The sequence below is a fragment of the Achroia grisella genome, unplaced genomic scaffold, assembly GCF_030625045.1.
Source record: "Achroia grisella isolate CSIRO2021 unplaced genomic scaffold, CSIRO_AGI_Agris_v1 utg906, whole genome shotgun sequence".
Taxonomy (NCBI): Eukaryota; Metazoa; Arthropoda; class Insecta; order Lepidoptera; family Pyralidae; genus Achroia; species Achroia grisella.
The window spans coordinates 1,189,338-1,206,792 of NW_026713064.1; the positions used below are offsets into that span (position 1 = coordinate 1,189,338).

Genomic DNA, 17,455 nt, shown 5'->3' on the forward strand with positions numbered 1-17,455 from the left:
ATGCCAATGACTGTGTTAAATATATTTTTCCACTGTTGCAGGAACTATTATAAAATAATTATGTTTTAAAATAGAACACTTCCTAATTTATACCTCACAACAATGTTACTCTAAACAATCTAAGTGGCTACAAAAAAAATAGTATGTATAATTTTACTTATCAATTCATAATACGATTTATAATATTTTAAGACTTAGAATAGAAAAGAATACTAAATAAAATTAAATTAAGAATAATTAATATTTTTAATCATTAACAATTGACATAATATATTCAGTTGTTTTATTACGCGAAATATTTATACACTATGTTATAAATAGTATCAAATTCTACTATAAGTCCTCTTCCATTAAAATAAAATTAATATAAAACTCATGAAAGTAAAATAGCGTAATTGCAAGATTTTATCAAAATTGACTCAGTTCACAAAAATATTAAATAACATATACAAAAACAATACAACTGAATCGTTGAAACGCATTAAGCTGTTTCTACTAGAATTAACTATTAGGTAAATGTACTATTAAAATTATATTTAAAAATATAGCCTTGCTATATATTTATTGTTTGGCCTTCTAAGACTTCAATACAAAACATTAAATGGATTCTCAGAAAATAAAATAATATAAACAATAATGCACGTGCTTTCAAGGAGATGCTCTTGGAAAAACGGAAGAACTGTGTCTGTGTTTCCCCTTTAATAATTTCCATATACAGGCTGATTTAAATAATGGTTATTAGAATATAGTTCATACGTAATGCAATATTAAAATATTAATTAATATAAATATAAATTAATATGCGTAATAATTATTTTCTTAATTTGGTATTGATTAATATTTTACACACCCTATACAGGAAGGTTACAATGGTACTCAGAGGGAGACCTCTGAGTACCATTGTAAGCTTCTTCTATAGGGATAGAATAGGATCTTATCCTATTATTACGTAATATTTCTGTTACCCTACTATTTGTTGCCGCCCGCATATTTAATGATTATTTTCTAGTTTTTGCCCTCTGGAACTGATATAGATGAAGAAAATATTATTTGAACTTTTATCGTCTAAATGCCTCAAACCAAATTTAGGTAGGATCTAAAAGGATAATGAATGACAAATTTTGTTAGCGCCACTATGTCAGATATTTAAACATATAAGTTTTACTTATGTAGTATACAGGAAAAAAAAGTATTACCTATGTAAGTAATACCATAGTTAATATAATATTACATAGTAATACTTACTTTTCCTTTTTTTTTCTTGTCTTTTTCAATCAGGGTAATACACATTGTTAAGGGGAAGGAGATTGTCAATAATGGGGACTAGTATTGTTAGTAATGCATCATATCAGTCGACCTCCACGCAGTCCCCTGGAAACCATCGTGGTTAATGCCTAGTAAAAACTAATATGACTTGACATTACCTTATATTTATTTTTAAATTATATACCAATCTAATAACAGAACTAAAATCAAACTCGCCATTAAATAGACATAACTCTTTGTAATTTTTTTTTGTAATAATTATATGAACATAAATTTTCTTGACAAGTAATTTACATAAACTCCCTATATACATAAGATTTTTTATGCACCGTACGCAAATGAAATAATGAAGTAACGAGGGACAAATTAGATGTTTTAGCCACAACAGCAATCACTATATATACTGGTAACTTCACGCTGGACATCATAAGTCACTCTAGCCTACTGCTGATTACTGGATTTAATGGTAGGTTACGTTGCACAAGCACGTGTTTTGTCCATGTCGACTATTCAGAGATTTTAGTTTTGTATTTTCAACTTACAGTCCATAATTGGTCACGGCTCTGTGCATTAATTAGAATGTAGTTGCAGTATTCTAAGTGCGGATTAGTGACCTAGTGTTTTAACAGTGTTTGATCCGGTCTAAATGCTAATGACATTATATATAAACAAAGTGAGAAGATTTGATTGTGATTGAATTGAATTTAAAAGAAATCAATGATTTTTTTAAAGAAAAATAGTGGAATGTTAAGTTTTATTTCTTACACAGATTTTGTACCATATTTATCAGTTTATATATTTTCTCATCAGGCCACATTTTTATAATGAATGTATTATTATAGTTCTCGTATTTATTATTAAATAATGTCAAACATAGAGCAGGTAATAAGTGTTACGTCACGAAATAATGCTATATATACTTACATGTAATGTTACACGTAATTTAAATATTCAAATGCAAGTTTTCAAAAGCATTTAGTAATAAAAAAACAGTTTACTTTACATAGTTAGTTTTACTTATACATTTACATAGTTACTTTTGGTAACTTTAGTTTACTTTTGTAACCTTTAATTTTAAGTCAGATTAAGTTAATTATTTTTGACAACAATAAACACACAAATAAAACGTAGAATTATCGTAGCACAATGTTGGTTCATGGTCTACAATGACGAATCATATTGTTTTGTTACCTTTTGTCATTAGATTAAAATTATACAATTGAAACGATAATACCACCATTTATTACATATAAGAATATTAAAAAACATACACAAGGAGAACCAGCTGAGGCCGCAACTTCGTAATCATGGATTATTCGGAAGAACAGTAGTTTCTAACTTTTGTAAATAAACAAACACAATTTTTTTGTGATGTTTACCGTAATACTAAATTCAATCCACACACAAATCAGTTAAATTGTGATTAATTACACGCACAAACAAACATCAAACAAACAAAATCAACCTTTCATTTTTTTTCTGTTACGATGATAAAATCGTCCGATAATTATATTTCTCATATGACTCCCATGGCATCCCATCAATATTTTATATTTTCATGATCCTATGATTATATTTATTTATAGAAAATGAAGAGTCTACTTCTGGTCTGCTGCTTGGTCGTAGTGGTGGTGGCGAGACCCAGTGACAAATACACTGACAAATATGACAACTTGGACATCCAAGAAATTCTAGAAAACAAACGCTTGTTAGAAGCTTATGTTAATTGTGTATTGGATAAGGGTAAATGCACAGCTGAAGGAAAGGAATTGAAGGGTATGTTTGCATCTATTATTTTAGGCTTTACTTTACTGCAGTAATTCTTAACCTTTTTTCTACCAACGCGTTATTTTTTTAATTCTAAAGAACAACATGATTTAAAAATAGAACTAAAAAACGTGCAATTAACTCAAGGTTGTTGATCATACATCTTTATATTTTTACATATACCATCGTTCACTACAAATTAGAATTTTTTAATCCCCGAACCACTTGTCTATTTTATTAATGCTATTTTTTATATTGATAATAATTAAGTTCATAATATGTAAATAAATAAATATTCAGAATGTAGTGTAAGTTGTTAGTTTTATGTCTTTATTGCTCCAAATTTTCTCCATATCTTAAACAATTTTGATGCTTAAGTTACTTAATAATCTTTTCGTAACACATACTATATAATCGAATACCTTTTGTTATATCGATGCGATGCATAGGTATAGAGATAATTTCTCTATTTTTCATGCAGTATTTCTACTCTGGAGCTTAATCACAATTTCGAATTACTTGCACATTTGTACTGTTATTTTTAAATATAATCAAGACCAAATGTATAGCAATGGCAGTTAAGACAGTTAGTTATTTGATTTAACATAAAATATCTAATTAAAATGTTACTAGTGTAAAGAATTATAAAAAGGTACGAAATGTAATCTAAAGTCATTGGATTGGAATTCATTTCTTGATACTATTATTACATCCCGGTCGCGTGAGGTTTCATATATACATATGGCATAGCTAGTATATATGGTATAAGTTTGGTCTTTCCAGAACACCTACAGGAGGCTATCGAAACGGGCTGTGAAAAATGTACTGAGGCTCAAGAAAAAGGTGCATACAAAGCTATTGAGTATTTGATAAAGAACGAACTTCAGATTTGGCACAAACTAACAGACAAGTTTGATCCTTCTGGTAAATATAGGAAGATGTATGAAGACCGCGCCAAGGCCAACGGTATAGTCATTCCTGAAGAATAAATTTATAATAATTAATAACAGCCATAAAAATCGATAGCTAACCGAAATGACTCATAATTGTATAGCATCGATTGAACATTAATTAATATTTAAATATTCTAATATTAAAATTTCAACAACTTTTTTATTTCTTTTTTTAATAAAATTATTTTTTTATAAATCGTTGTTTCATATTTTCCTATTACTGTATGTAACCTATAAAAATGCACCTATAAAAAAGTGTACCTATAAAATCTGCTTGAGTAGTCTACTTTTAAACTTTTTAAAATTTAAGAGAAAACCATGACCTAACTTAGACTTCGTAGGTTCTGAGTTCGAAATTGGATAACACTAAAAATTGTCTGTCAAATAATATTTCCGATTAACAGTCCTAGTGATGAAAATCCGACAACGAACGCCAAGTTAATATCCTATCGCAATGAGAGCCATGAATTTCATCTAGGATTTATAATTAATTACTTCTCAGAAATAATAATAAGATTATGGTAGTATTTTTTCTATGGATGATAATACAATGGTGCACCCACCTACGGTGTACTAACAACATATGCATGGCAGGCACCAGTAGAGATAGGATTAAACATTAAGTTAGGCCAATTAACTCAATTAACCACTATAGTTTCCAGAGGTAAACTTGGCATAGTAATCCGCCCTCCTGCCCCACCCACCGATAATACATTTAGTTATTTAAATAGTGTCAATTGTGAGACCTGTCTTGTAAGAGACTGATGTCTAGAATAGGTCTTAAAACCTGTCATACAGGTCAACAGTGCCCCATACCGACAACTTGGAGGTAAAAATAATTATAACAGCCATACATAAATGAACAGAATAAATTTAAAGTTCTTTAAAAGCAGTTAAAAGGATATTTGTTTATTCCAAAATTTTCTATGTAATTCAGTATTAAGTTGTAGTAATTACAAAAAAATAGAAAAATGCATAGAAAGGGTTACATAAGTACCGCATTTGTAATTTTTGAGATGTCTCAATATTTAAACACTGTAACAAAACAAAAACAAAATACGTAAAAAAATCTAGTAACAGCATTATACAAAAAAAAACTTCAACAGTGTTGAAGGCAATTGATAGAGTAGACGATAAAATTGATGTATTATTTACAACAGGCGTTAATATTTTACTACCATTTTATGAATATTCAAAATGTATTTACATAAATTTGTTGTTATTAAAGTAATACTATAAAATCATATGTATAATAACTATGTTATAATTTTAGTACACACAATTATAGTAAATTAATATGGTTTATATTCTTCAATATAGTTTCTTAGAATACATAAGTTATGATTCTATTAATTTTATGAAGCAATGACAAATTAATAAGTATCTACTAGGTAGTTATATGTAATTATTAACAGCCGCAATGGTAATGATGTTCATGAACGCCATATGTTGTCATATATATGTTGTATAAAAAAGGATCGTGACTGACATATATGGTGGGCTTTGTGACCACTATACATATTACTATTGTATGTGTATATAGTATCACTATTGTTGTACAAAAAATTGTTGGCAATTAATATAAAACATTTTCAGTTACCCAACAAAAACTATGGTCTTATGACGTAGACATTTTGAACCGACTACAGAAAAACGATATTCACAATGCGTCTATTTGTCATTCATAGGTATCATATTGTTGTTACTCATGAAATCGAGTTTATCACCAAAACGTAAAATTTCTTTGCATATTTTATTTGTCAAAACTGAAGTCGGTTTCATCTACAACGATATCTTATAATATATATGAAAGTTTGTAAAGAGGACTTGTATTAGTGAATTTATTTAGTTAACATGTAGAACAGATATATTTTATCATTCATACGCACAAAGAAAAGATACAGCTAAAATTTAATATTATTTTAAACTAGCTGATCCTTGCCCACTTCGATGGGCGGTAAACATTTTCGACTATCACGAAAAAGTCTTTTCATATTTTATATTATGTTATAATTTTATAAATTTTTATATAGCTTGTGACACTCACAAATAACCTGGATATCTATTTTGTTAAATTTTCAATTTACATTGATACTTATTAATAGTTTCCGACACAAGATTGCATTACTTAATTATCATTGCGTGACAGGGAATTAAAACTATAATCATTGTAATCAATTAACTATAGTGTTTGTCTTTATAGACCATAAACATAGAACAGATACTAATTCAAGGACGTTTAGGCTGATATTTAAATTAATCACTGTATTTTAATAAGTAATATTTTTATATGGAATTCACATAATTTACATTACCATTCCACAATCAAATAGTTGTAGGTTTTTAAGGGTATGAACAATTTAATATTCTTTATCAATAAATTTAATATAACAAATTTTTATTCTTTTAACACCTGACTAAACCTATATTTACTATTCAATTGTTTTAACAGGTTTTACAATATAATATTTTTCTATAATTCTCCATTATATAATTGTTTATTCCTTCGACTAGGTATTCTTTATAATATTTGAGGTTAGTGTTTTTGCAAGATAAATTGTATTTAAAATGTAAGGCATTTATTTGCCTGAGTTCATAATTACCTGACCAATGCAAAGGTAAAATAGACAATGTACTTTTAGATCATTTATTATATTTACAATTATAACATATACAAAATATTATACATAATAAAAGCTTGAATAGTAATACTTACATACTTACGTAAATAGTTAGGACTAATAGGTATAACAAAATGTCAATTAAACGAGTCTTGAATTAGATTTGTTCCGTTGAGCTACATTTGATTTGTTCCATTTCGGACCTTTGATCTCGATCATCCGAATTGTCATCTTATTGATAATATTTTTTTTACTATGATAGTTTTTCGTTACGGCCCAAATCAGTAAAAATGATGGTGACAACTGTCAACTATTTTAAAATCACTCCAAGAACCTGCATGAGATACAAATTATTCCACCCTCGCGCATTCACATTTTCGACCATACAAGTTTAAAAGTACTTACAATGTAGCAATAATAAATATTATTTTCTTAATTTCATTTAGATGTTATATTTTCTAACATTATAGTATCTAATCTAATCTGCATCAACTAGGCTTTTTATAAAACATTAGGTATGCTTAAAATATTCAGAATCAATCATCTCGTATATAAATTTTTAATACATATTTTTCTCTCTTTTTAATCTGTGTCCCGATGTATAATTTAAGGGTGAAAAATATGCCAATGAAATTACTAAAAGGTGTTGCTATCAGGTGAACCGTTAGCTTGTTTACTATTCTATCATGGTCTACACATATAACGAAACAGAGTTCTTCTGCTTGTACCGATAATCTCAAAAACTAATTAACGGACTTTCACACGGTCCTTAACAGAGTGATTTCTGAGAAAAGTTTAAATATATCGTTATAAATATTAAGGTATTAAACTTATATAATTAAGTTATTTAACTCTGCCTTATATTTTTAATATATTCTTCTCCATCTAATTATGAGAATATAATTGAAAACCATCGGTACATGACAGAACACAGCAGTCCAGACCATGATACCTATTGCGAAATTGATTCAACAATAGCTAGGTACTTACACATGATTTTTCCCGTAATTATGGGAAGTTACTCTAGTTGACTACAATATAAATGAAACCATCCTCATAGATTCCACAGTAAGCTGTGATAAGTGATTAATAATCGGCTAAGTTTATTGCTTCATCTGAAAAATTATACCTGAAACATTCAAGTGCGCATCTTATTATGAATTATATTGATATTACCAAAAATAATAAATAATACAGTAATATATGAACTTTAATGATAATACTAAAAGCTTTATTAGTTAATACTATAATTGTCCATAAAAATAATATTTATTTAATGCAACTTACAATTCATACCGACTGCTGCAGATTTCGTTAAATCAAACTTTACTTTTTATTATCTTTTCTTTATACTTTTTTATTTATATATATTTCTTTTTCAAGTTTGTAGTCCTAAGATATTTCTTTTATAATTATAACAGTGGACAAACTTTTATGAAGCAAAAAATACTTTAAACGTAGATTATTTGATAATCGAGTTGCTTTGCTTTCAGAATGAAATTGATATTAATATCGACTATAGCGCTCGGTATTGTGACGTTGGCACTGGCAGAAGAACGTCAATATACGGATAGATATGACAATATTAATATAGATGAGATTATAAATAATCGTAGACTATTGGTTCCTTATATAAAGTGCATTTTGGAAACGGGACGTTGCACTGCCGAAGGGAAAGAGCTTAAAAGTAAGTAAATAGTAATATAATGATAGAGATTAGTACAGCTACTTAATCAGAATCAACAATGCTTTTAACAATATATTTTTTTTATTTTGTGCTTTTGAACTAAAATCTGTCGTCCTGAACTGCACATAAGTCTTCAAACATCACATATGCAACGTCCTATATATTTTTTTAAATGATCACTCTGTCATATTGAGAGTTGATACATAATATTTCATTTTAAACATCCAAAATGTCGTCCCACTATGTATTCTTTGAAAACTAGAATAATAAATAAGATAGACACTGTCTAATCTTGATTAGGTACAATAAAATCTTTTTATGTTTCAGACCACATAAAAGATGCTATGCAAACAGCATGCTCAAAATGTACTCAATGGCAGAGAAAGGGCGCTAGAAAAGTCGTTAAACACATTAGAGAGAATGAGACGGAATACTGGCAGAAAATGTTAAGTAAATATGATCCCAAAGGCGAATACAAAAGTATTTATGAACCGTTTTTAGAATCTGACGACTAAAAGAAATTCATGTTTTATTTTAAGTGTCTATTTAATATTAATAACGATTTCATACTGTTTTTTGGTTATGACCAAGTATATGTAGTATTTCTATATTATGGTACTATTTAAGTAATAGCCCGGGCTCGCTGGCTCGCTAGCTCGATCTAGTCTGAAGCAAAATAAAGCTTTGTAATAAATTGTATTATGGGTGCTAGACAATTAATAGAAATACTTATTTTTACTTTTTTTTTGTGTAAATGTGTACATAATATACAGAGAGAATATATTCTGAACGATTCAAAGAATTTTAAATTTATATTTTATTTTCACAACTGTTTGTTGACGATATTCTATAATAATTTTATCAGAAGCATTTTACCATATATTCTAGTGTAATATACATAAATAAATCGAATTTATAACTAACATTCATGTTTCTCAAATTGTAATCTAAAAAATGAAAATCTTTGCATAGTATCTTGTATATTGTGTCTCTATTTAGAACTGTGATGATGTGATCTTGTGTGCAATATTATATATAGATTTTTAATATATAGTTAGTACCACGTTCTTTGAAAAGATTTGCATTCTTATCACTCATACTATTCTATATTAATATTTTGTATACTGATATTCTGACATACAAATACATTGTATCTAAATAATTTATATTATAAAAAAATATAAAAAAAATATGCAATGTTTATCTCTTCACCAAACTAAGATTTCTTCGAATATCCAAGAAGTTAGTTGATTGTAAGTCATATATTCCTCTAGGGACAAGTCTATTAAACAGATATATAAAATGACACGTGGTTTCAGATGTAAGTTGTGAAGCTGCAATTAGTAGTAATGTTGATTTACGAATATTTCAACTTTTCGAACCGATACAATAGCAGATATGACATAAAGAAACAAACGATATATAATTTACTAAATTTATTTACGAAAATCCAATTTTCTTATGTATGTAACAATTGAAATACGAAATTTTACACATCAACACTATTATCTCGAATTTCCACCTTAAAATTCTTAATTTCACACACAAGAAGTTAAGAATTTAAGGAATTAAAACAAATACCATTTCAGAGTCTCAAATTCAAGCGGCAAGTTCTAACCCTGAACCGATCCTAATTCGGTTTCGTATTTTCTGACATATTTATGGTCTTTGTCATATTTATCGCTAAGCTCCCGCCAATATTCAGGTTCATTGTTGATGAGGTGAGCAATAACACGGCGCGTACCGTCCCGTTGTGTATCTGTGCATCTGGAGCAGTAATCCTCCAATGCTTCTATAATGTGTGCTGTGGAAACAATAAACAAATTTAAAACCATGAATGTGCACACAAGCGCTAGCTTGCACTTCTTAAGTATGTGTAGGTAACTACATATCTATAGACATTATTTTCACACACATTTACTGTCATAGTTATAAAGATATTATGATTCTAAACAACAATTTAGTAAAAAAAACCCAGTTTTTATAAAAATAAGTTTCTTTATTATAGAAAGTAAGTGTTCTACAAACGTTTTATAATTCTAAAAATTGGGTTGTTCTTGTCTCAGAAATTATTTTGTTAGTTTCAAAAAAAGTTATAGAACAGCATTTTTTTGTACAAGATTTTAGTGTGTTTAATTACAGATGTAATACAATAGAAGGTGAGGTTCTTTTTATGGATGATAGTTGACTAGTGCTCCTGCTTGGTCTAACCATGTAAGCTGGTTGAGTAAAAGTGGAATATGCTAGTACAAGAATGAAGTAAGACCCATGGTATCGAAGTGAACAGCAATTGACCACGATGGTTTCGAAGGAGGAGTACAATAAAAGATGTGAACACTACTCCCATTACTAACAATTCTCTCCCTCCTAACAATAGAGAACACAGGCATATTAGTTAATTGTTAATACTTACATTTAAGCTCTTTGCCGTCCGCCGTGCACTTTCCTTGGTCAAGTATACATTTGATGTATGGAACCAATAAACGTTTATTGGCAAGGATTTCATTCAAATCAACATTGTCGTATTTATCTGTGTACTTGCCATGTCTCGCGGCTGCCAGTGTTGCAACTATCGCAAGTGTTAGCACAAGAAGTGTTGTTATCGTCTTCATTCTGAAAGTTATATTGATATGTCATTACGTCGTTTGCAAAAGTTCATGTTATAGGTATTACTATTATTTCATAGCAAATTAAAAGTTTGTTGTTACACAACTACAGTAGTATATTCAATATTTATTGCCTCAATTATAAAACAAATTTAGTACTTTTATTAAATTTCATATGTCAAAACTTCAGCAAATTTGTACAGCAAAATCTAGTTTTTTGGAGACAAAGTATATAAATTCGTTTAATATGAATATAAAAATATATAAATATATGTATTTGAAAATAACCACAGCTCTCAAAAATTTAATTTTTTTTAGAGCTGCGATTATTTGGAAATAAATAAATATTTCTTTAAATGGCCTAACTTATAAAAACCTACTAACGTATTGAAATGCTATTTATATATTATAAGTAATTATAAATAAACATGCAAATAAAGTGATTGTTTTGAAATGATACATAGATGTCACCTATGTGACGCTCGAAAACTAATTATAAATAATTATAAAAACTAACAAACATGTAAGTATATAATATATGTACGTAAATACATTCTATTGTACTAATTCTATTCTCTAGTATACACTAGCAATGACGTATAATTTCTTTTAAAAAAAACTATATATGTAATATTATTTATTATGTTAGTTAATAATGTACTTAGCAGAATTGAAATCTTTGTTTACTTAAAGTTTCTGTACTTATTTAAAGTTATGCGGTTTCAACCAACTTCTTGAGCATAATGCATAAAGATTATTTTTTTTTAAAGAACTAATATGTCATTGCTAATGTGTACTACAATAGAATGTATTATTGTTCATGTTTTTTTAGTAGTTACGCAAGGTATACATTTGTATGTACAAGTAAGTACAAATTCAAATAATGACGTTTACGATATTCATATATATTTATTATTAACAAAGTTGAAGATAATATAATTAGAGGATATTAATTTCATTAATATTTATATACATATTATTATATAACTAGTATTTACATAACCTAATTGTACAACTAAGAACTAAAATAAAAAGCTTAAAAAAATATATAATATGATGACTAAAGTATATTATTAAAAGGGGTCCCTTTAGGCAACGTTCCGAAGATACTGGCAGTGTTCCCTCTTTGAATAGCTATTATTTGTTACCACTTTTTTAACCTCAGAGTCCCAAAACCCCAAACCTTCAAGTAAAAAAACGCGTTCCACGAGTGCAAGTTGCAATGAAACAAACTTTATATAAATAAAGTATGCCAAATTCACTTCACTTATGTATAGTTAGACCTTATGTATAATGATCCATGTTCTATAGAGGCCATGGACATGGCAATATTAAATATATTATAAAAAGTCCAACAATAACCACCAAATAATATTACCCTAGTAAGTTGTTACAAAATTACATTAGATTACAAAAAAGTACAGAACGTAATAAACACTGTAATCGTTTAAATATCACTTAAGTTTGTAATATCTAGTCTATTTATTAATAATATAGATATTACTTACTTCACTAGAATTATAATTTATGGATCAAGTACCACTGTCGGCCAGTACATTCACAGTATGTGTACTGTGGTCAGAGTATGCAACTTATATACTACCAAGTAAATGGATGGTCGTTGGCTCCTCAGTCCTGACAACAACAGCCTTAAACGGGTTTATGATTCTACGAATGCCAAGACAAATATAAATAAAAAGCTCATAATTAAATATGCGTCACCTGCTCACAGAGACTGACTCGAAGACAGTCAGCTTGCAATTTTTCCACGTTCATTTTCTCTGTGGCTACATTCCCTTTTCAAGCGACATAGCTTATTGTTTTGTTTAGTTTTGATGATAGCATATTATTTTTCTAAGTTCGAATTTTATTTATGGAATATAATTTTAAATTACTATTTTATCTTTTCAAAAATATTAGAAATGAAACAATAAATATATAAATAAGTCCAACAGGTCCAAAAGTTTTTAACAGTAAATAACTTTATTTTCGAATTATTTCGTTTAGATTGACATTAGAGTAAAATGTTATAAATAATTTCTATAAACTGTTTACGGTAAAGATTTCTACTATGTACATACGTAGACAATCTGTATTTTTTACATATAAAAATTACCCGGTCTTAGACAATTAGGTAAAAACGTAATCTTGTCTATAAAGTGTACTGCAATCATAGAGAGACAAGCAATGTTGTCTGGCACTCTGCGTCAATGATTCGATTGTTCATTACGTTACTCGTTCTGCTAGCTATGAACCTGATGGTTATAATAGGTACTTTAAGAAAACCAGGTGGTAATTCGTTATGTATAATATGCTAGCTGTATACCAATGCGCTTTACGCTTGAAATGTACACAATTAAAATTATATTTTTTTATAATCCTCATTATCATTACATGCATAAAAGAAAGTCGCTGTCGCTGTCTGTCCCTATGTATGCTTAAATCTTTAAAACTACTTTTTAATAAATACAGTGTTTCAAGAAGGAGGTTTATATATATAATTCATGTACACCCGTGAGAAGTCGGGGCGAGTAGCTAGTTATATATAAAATTATCTTGTCACAATGTAAGTGTCACTGTCACTCCTCCGAATCGGCTGGACCGATTATAATTAAATTTTATATGCATATTAAGTAGGTCTAAGAATAGGGTACTCTATTTTTCATACCCCTTATCAGTTAGATAAGGGTTGTCCACTCCTAAAATGTTTTTGTGGTTTTTTTTTTTTATAATGTGGCATTAAAAATACACACAACCCTAAATTTCCACCCTTCTGTCAGGAACTCCTACTTATTTATAGTGATATTAGTACTTTAACTTATACGAAAAAACAACGTTTACTGGTTTACTGACAGTTATCTATTACAAACAAAAAATAATGATTACTATAAAATTTCATATATAACGTCACTGGCTTTTGACCTTTAAGACTAACCCTGTATATAGATTAGTTTAAAAATATACAACTTGCATTAAAAATGTTAATGAAACTATAAATACTACAGTGAATAAAAAATACTTTATAAACGAGCAGAGAGATCCGTTAAAGTTTACATCACAATCTATTGGTACTGCCTAATTGGACGAGAAAAAAACAAGAGATATGACAACAATATATTGATGTTATTGTTATATTTTTAGCCTAAATTATTAAAACAACGGTTCAAAAGCAGCAGTTTCTTAATGTACATACACAACGTGTTAATCATCCTGATTTTGTTCTGCTCTTTTTATTCCAAATTGTAGACACCGTTTTAAACTTTTTTATTGGTTGTTTATAATTGTACAATAAACACCAAAAAAGGTTGAGAGTAACGAGCTCATGATATTTCGACAAACGAAGACCTTTAATCAGAATGGTGAAAAGTGTTCTTCTCTTCTACACTAAATCACTAAATATGACGATGTATATCAGCTTATTAATTTCTTTGCAATGTCCACATTTTTTTATGATAGGAATATTCCGTTATAGATTACATACTTATACTTACTTACATACAGGTCTTGTTAACTGTCAACGTTGTGATGAAAAATATGTTTGCCAACGTCGTAGTATAAATATGGTGGTAGAGCATTCTGTATGAATAGGTATTGTTCTGCAGGACGAATGGAGGATTTGGGTGCTTTACCTCTTACCAAGTAATTTATCTGCCTATCTCGCCTTATCATTGAAACACAGTTTGCAAAGGAAGCCGCTTAGCAGCTAAAATAAAGTACCCAGGCAGACGACTTTTTACAGTCTACCTCGGTAGATAAATGTACGTTTCTTTATTTCGACGTCCTCGTTGAAATAGCGGTACTAACTCACCTTATTTTTGTTATCATAGTGCAAATTCTACTTAGTTTGTGATGTTATTGGTGGACCTGTATGAATTGTACAGGATGATTTGTTTAGTTACTAGATCTATCGGTAATTTATTCAGAAAATGATCAAACCTAAAATAAAACAAAGAAACTAATTTATTTTACTTTTATTAATAAATATTTATTACATTCTCACTATTTGTAACCATTTTGCACTGTTTCATATCTTTTTATACCGAGGCCAAGTCATTATGCTGCAGTGTATTCTTTCTCATATTTACTTGAAAAGTTATCTTCCGGATCGTATTTGGCTTTGAGTTCATTCCAGTAGTCTTTTTCATTATTAATAATATGTGTGAGAACTTTTTTCGTGCCACTTTTCTGCTTGTCTGTACATTTGGCGCAGTCGTTTGATAAAGCCTCTTTTATATGCGCTGTTAAAAATTAATTAATAATTTATGTAAATAAATAATATGTATAAAATATATAAGAAATAACCAGTTTTTGTTATGAAAGTTCCACTGTTTATTACAAAATAATAACGCAATCTATTGACGTCTACACAATATGAGTGTAACACATTTAAATTAAATTTATTATCATTATATTGATCAAAGAATTAATTGTAATTTTAAAAAACTTGTTTGAAATAAAAGTAACGAATATTTAATAAATAATGATTAGATTTTTATTTCACGACTGTTTTCTCAAAAAATTATATTCGAAAGAAATTAAAGATCAGTATCTATATATACAAATTCTTTTGAATTTAAACGTAATTTTTGCCAGGCACTAAATAAAAAAAACTTATTCAAATTTTTGTGTATATACTTAGAGCCTTAAATTTTATTTTAAATTTTATTACTTACATTTAAGTTCCTTTCCTTCAGGAGAGCATTTTCCTTGGTCAAGAATACATTTGATGTAAGGCACTAGAAGACGTCTATTCTCAAGAATTTCTTCCAAATTAATGTTGTCGAAACGATCAGTGTAAGTATCTCGAGGACGGGCCATGGCTACAGCCATTAAGCTTGCCAAACAAACTAAGATTAAAGTCCTCATTCTGAAAAATCACAGTGAAATTAAATTAATTTACAAATTTACGTAGTAAAGATACCGCAGTAATGAAAATAAAGAATTCAAACTAAAATTCGTCTTTATATGAGTAGTGTGAAATAGAGCTCACACTGTACTTCAAACACTTTATACGGACTTAATTTTGATAAATACGTATCTGTAATATATTCACGACTGTTCCCCAAGGTAATAATGGAAGCCATAATATATTGAAGCTTATATATGACTAAAGAATAAAATATACTATTCTGCAAACACTAGTATAAAATCACGTATTAAAATATTAATAACTAAGTACCTGATACTATTTGCTGAATCTTGGAACTAAACATTATTTGAGCACATTCATCTCTTTTATATGCGATCGTAAGCAACTTTGACACTGTAGAAGTAAAAAATGTTACCTACGTATGACATATAATAAACTAGCGCTTGTCCCTCACCTTTGCCCGCATAGTCTGTGATTTGCTATGTACGCCTTAGTTATATGACAGGATAAACATAACAATGTATCCATTATACTCGTGAATTGGGACTGCTTGAAGGGAATGGTCTGTTCAGACCATTATAACTCAATAGCTATGCCTGCGGATTCACCTGCATGAAATTTATACCCTATGTGTTATTTCATGATGTATAAGCTATATTACTGTAAAGTTCATCGAATATAAAACATTTATAATAATATATATATTTATATATATAATAAGATATGATTGATTTTCAACCGACGTTTTAGTGATCCTTCATAATGCGCAATGCTTCAATAATTATTATGTTAGCAAGTAACTACAACGATACAGTCAATATTTTGCTTTCATGTATTAGTGTTATATGACTAGTACTGGCTGTATGTACAAATAATCATACTCGTATAAATGTTTGTGCGGTGCGAGCAATCGATCCCGCGACCATTGGAAGTAAATTGGTGTGCTAAATCGCTAGACCATCGAGTCCTTACTAAACCAACTTATTTATATTATGTGTGTATGTATCGCACTAGTTTGCCAGTGGCGATTTTGAAGATAATATTAATATCGATAGGTTTTACTAGCCAACACAGGATTCATAGTAATGTGTGTTGATTCTTTTACGTTATTTTATTGCCACGTCTCCAAAATAATACAACGTATTAACAATGGATTGTTTCTAAAATAATTTTAACTAAGTGACACTGGCACGACACGCAATTACTTGTTATCATTTAATCTAGACCATTTCAGAAATTAAAGAACGATAAATAAATTTTAGTGTGATTTTTACATTAAACACCTCTAATCATTTCTAAATATTGCGACAATTAATAAATAAATATTTCAATTAAAATCTAGTTATCTCATTATTTTAGTCTACAAGAAACTGGATTGGAAAGTGACGATTTAGTAGGGATGTGGATAGTAGAGTCAACGAAAGAACTTTATTGATTTTATTAGTATATAATATAATAAGTATTAAACAGTCATATTAACAGCCTTCAAGCTGTTTACAAAAGATACGTGTATCTATGCACAAGTTACGTAACATTATTAAAAAATAACACGCTCTTTACATACTGACATAATATACAGGCAAAAAATTGTTTTAATTTTATAATAAATGTATACACATTGTGTTGTCACATTAGTTGTATGTAGTAATTAAGTGCTGTAGAAGAAGTAGTTACAAGAAGTAAGC

The 17,455-nt window shown here is 28.7% G+C and overlaps 3 protein-coding genes across 3 annotated transcripts; 1 reads left to right on the forward strand and 2 right to left on the reverse strand.

Annotated features, from left to right (window-relative positions):
- Window positions 1-1,684: 1,684 nt before the first annotated feature.
- Window positions 1,685-8,809, forward strand: LOC131853733 (uncharacterized). Its single transcript, XM_059204752.1, has 6 exons — window positions 1,685-1,732; window positions 2,853-3,042; window positions 3,817-4,019; window positions 4,745-4,815; window positions 8,101-8,294; window positions 8,622-8,809. The coding sequence occupies exons 1-6, from the start codon at window positions 1,730-1,732 to the stop codon at window positions 8,807-8,809; spliced, it is 849 nt and encodes a 282-aa protein (XP_059060735.1). The 5' UTR covers window positions 1,685-1,729.
- Window positions 8,810-9,715: 906 nt separating this feature from the next.
- Window positions 9,716-12,504, reverse strand: LOC131853841 (allergen Tha p 1-like). Its single transcript, XM_059204897.1, has 3 exons — window positions 12,409-12,504; window positions 10,708-10,907; window positions 9,716-10,098 (listed from the first exon to the last, which is right to left on the reverse strand). The coding sequence occupies exons 2-3, from the start codon at window positions 10,904-10,906 to the stop codon at window positions 9,908-9,910; spliced, it is 390 nt and encodes a 129-aa protein (XP_059060880.1). The 5' UTR covers window position 10,907; window positions 12,409-12,504; the 3' UTR covers window positions 9,716-9,907.
- A 2,400-nt stretch (window positions 12,505-14,904) lies between these two features.
- LOC131853845 (allergen Tha p 1-like) lies at window positions 14,905-16,092 on the reverse strand. The gene is made up of 3 exons (XM_059204902.1): window positions 16,080-16,092; window positions 15,574-15,767; window positions 14,905-15,138 (listed from the first exon to the last, which is right to left on the reverse strand). Exons 2-3 carry the CDS (start codon window positions 15,764-15,766, stop codon window positions 14,954-14,956), a joined length of 378 nt encoding a protein of 125 aa, XP_059060885.1. The 5' UTR covers window position 15,767; window positions 16,080-16,092; the 3' UTR covers window positions 14,905-14,953.
- Window positions 16,093-17,455: the final 1,363 nt, after the last annotated feature.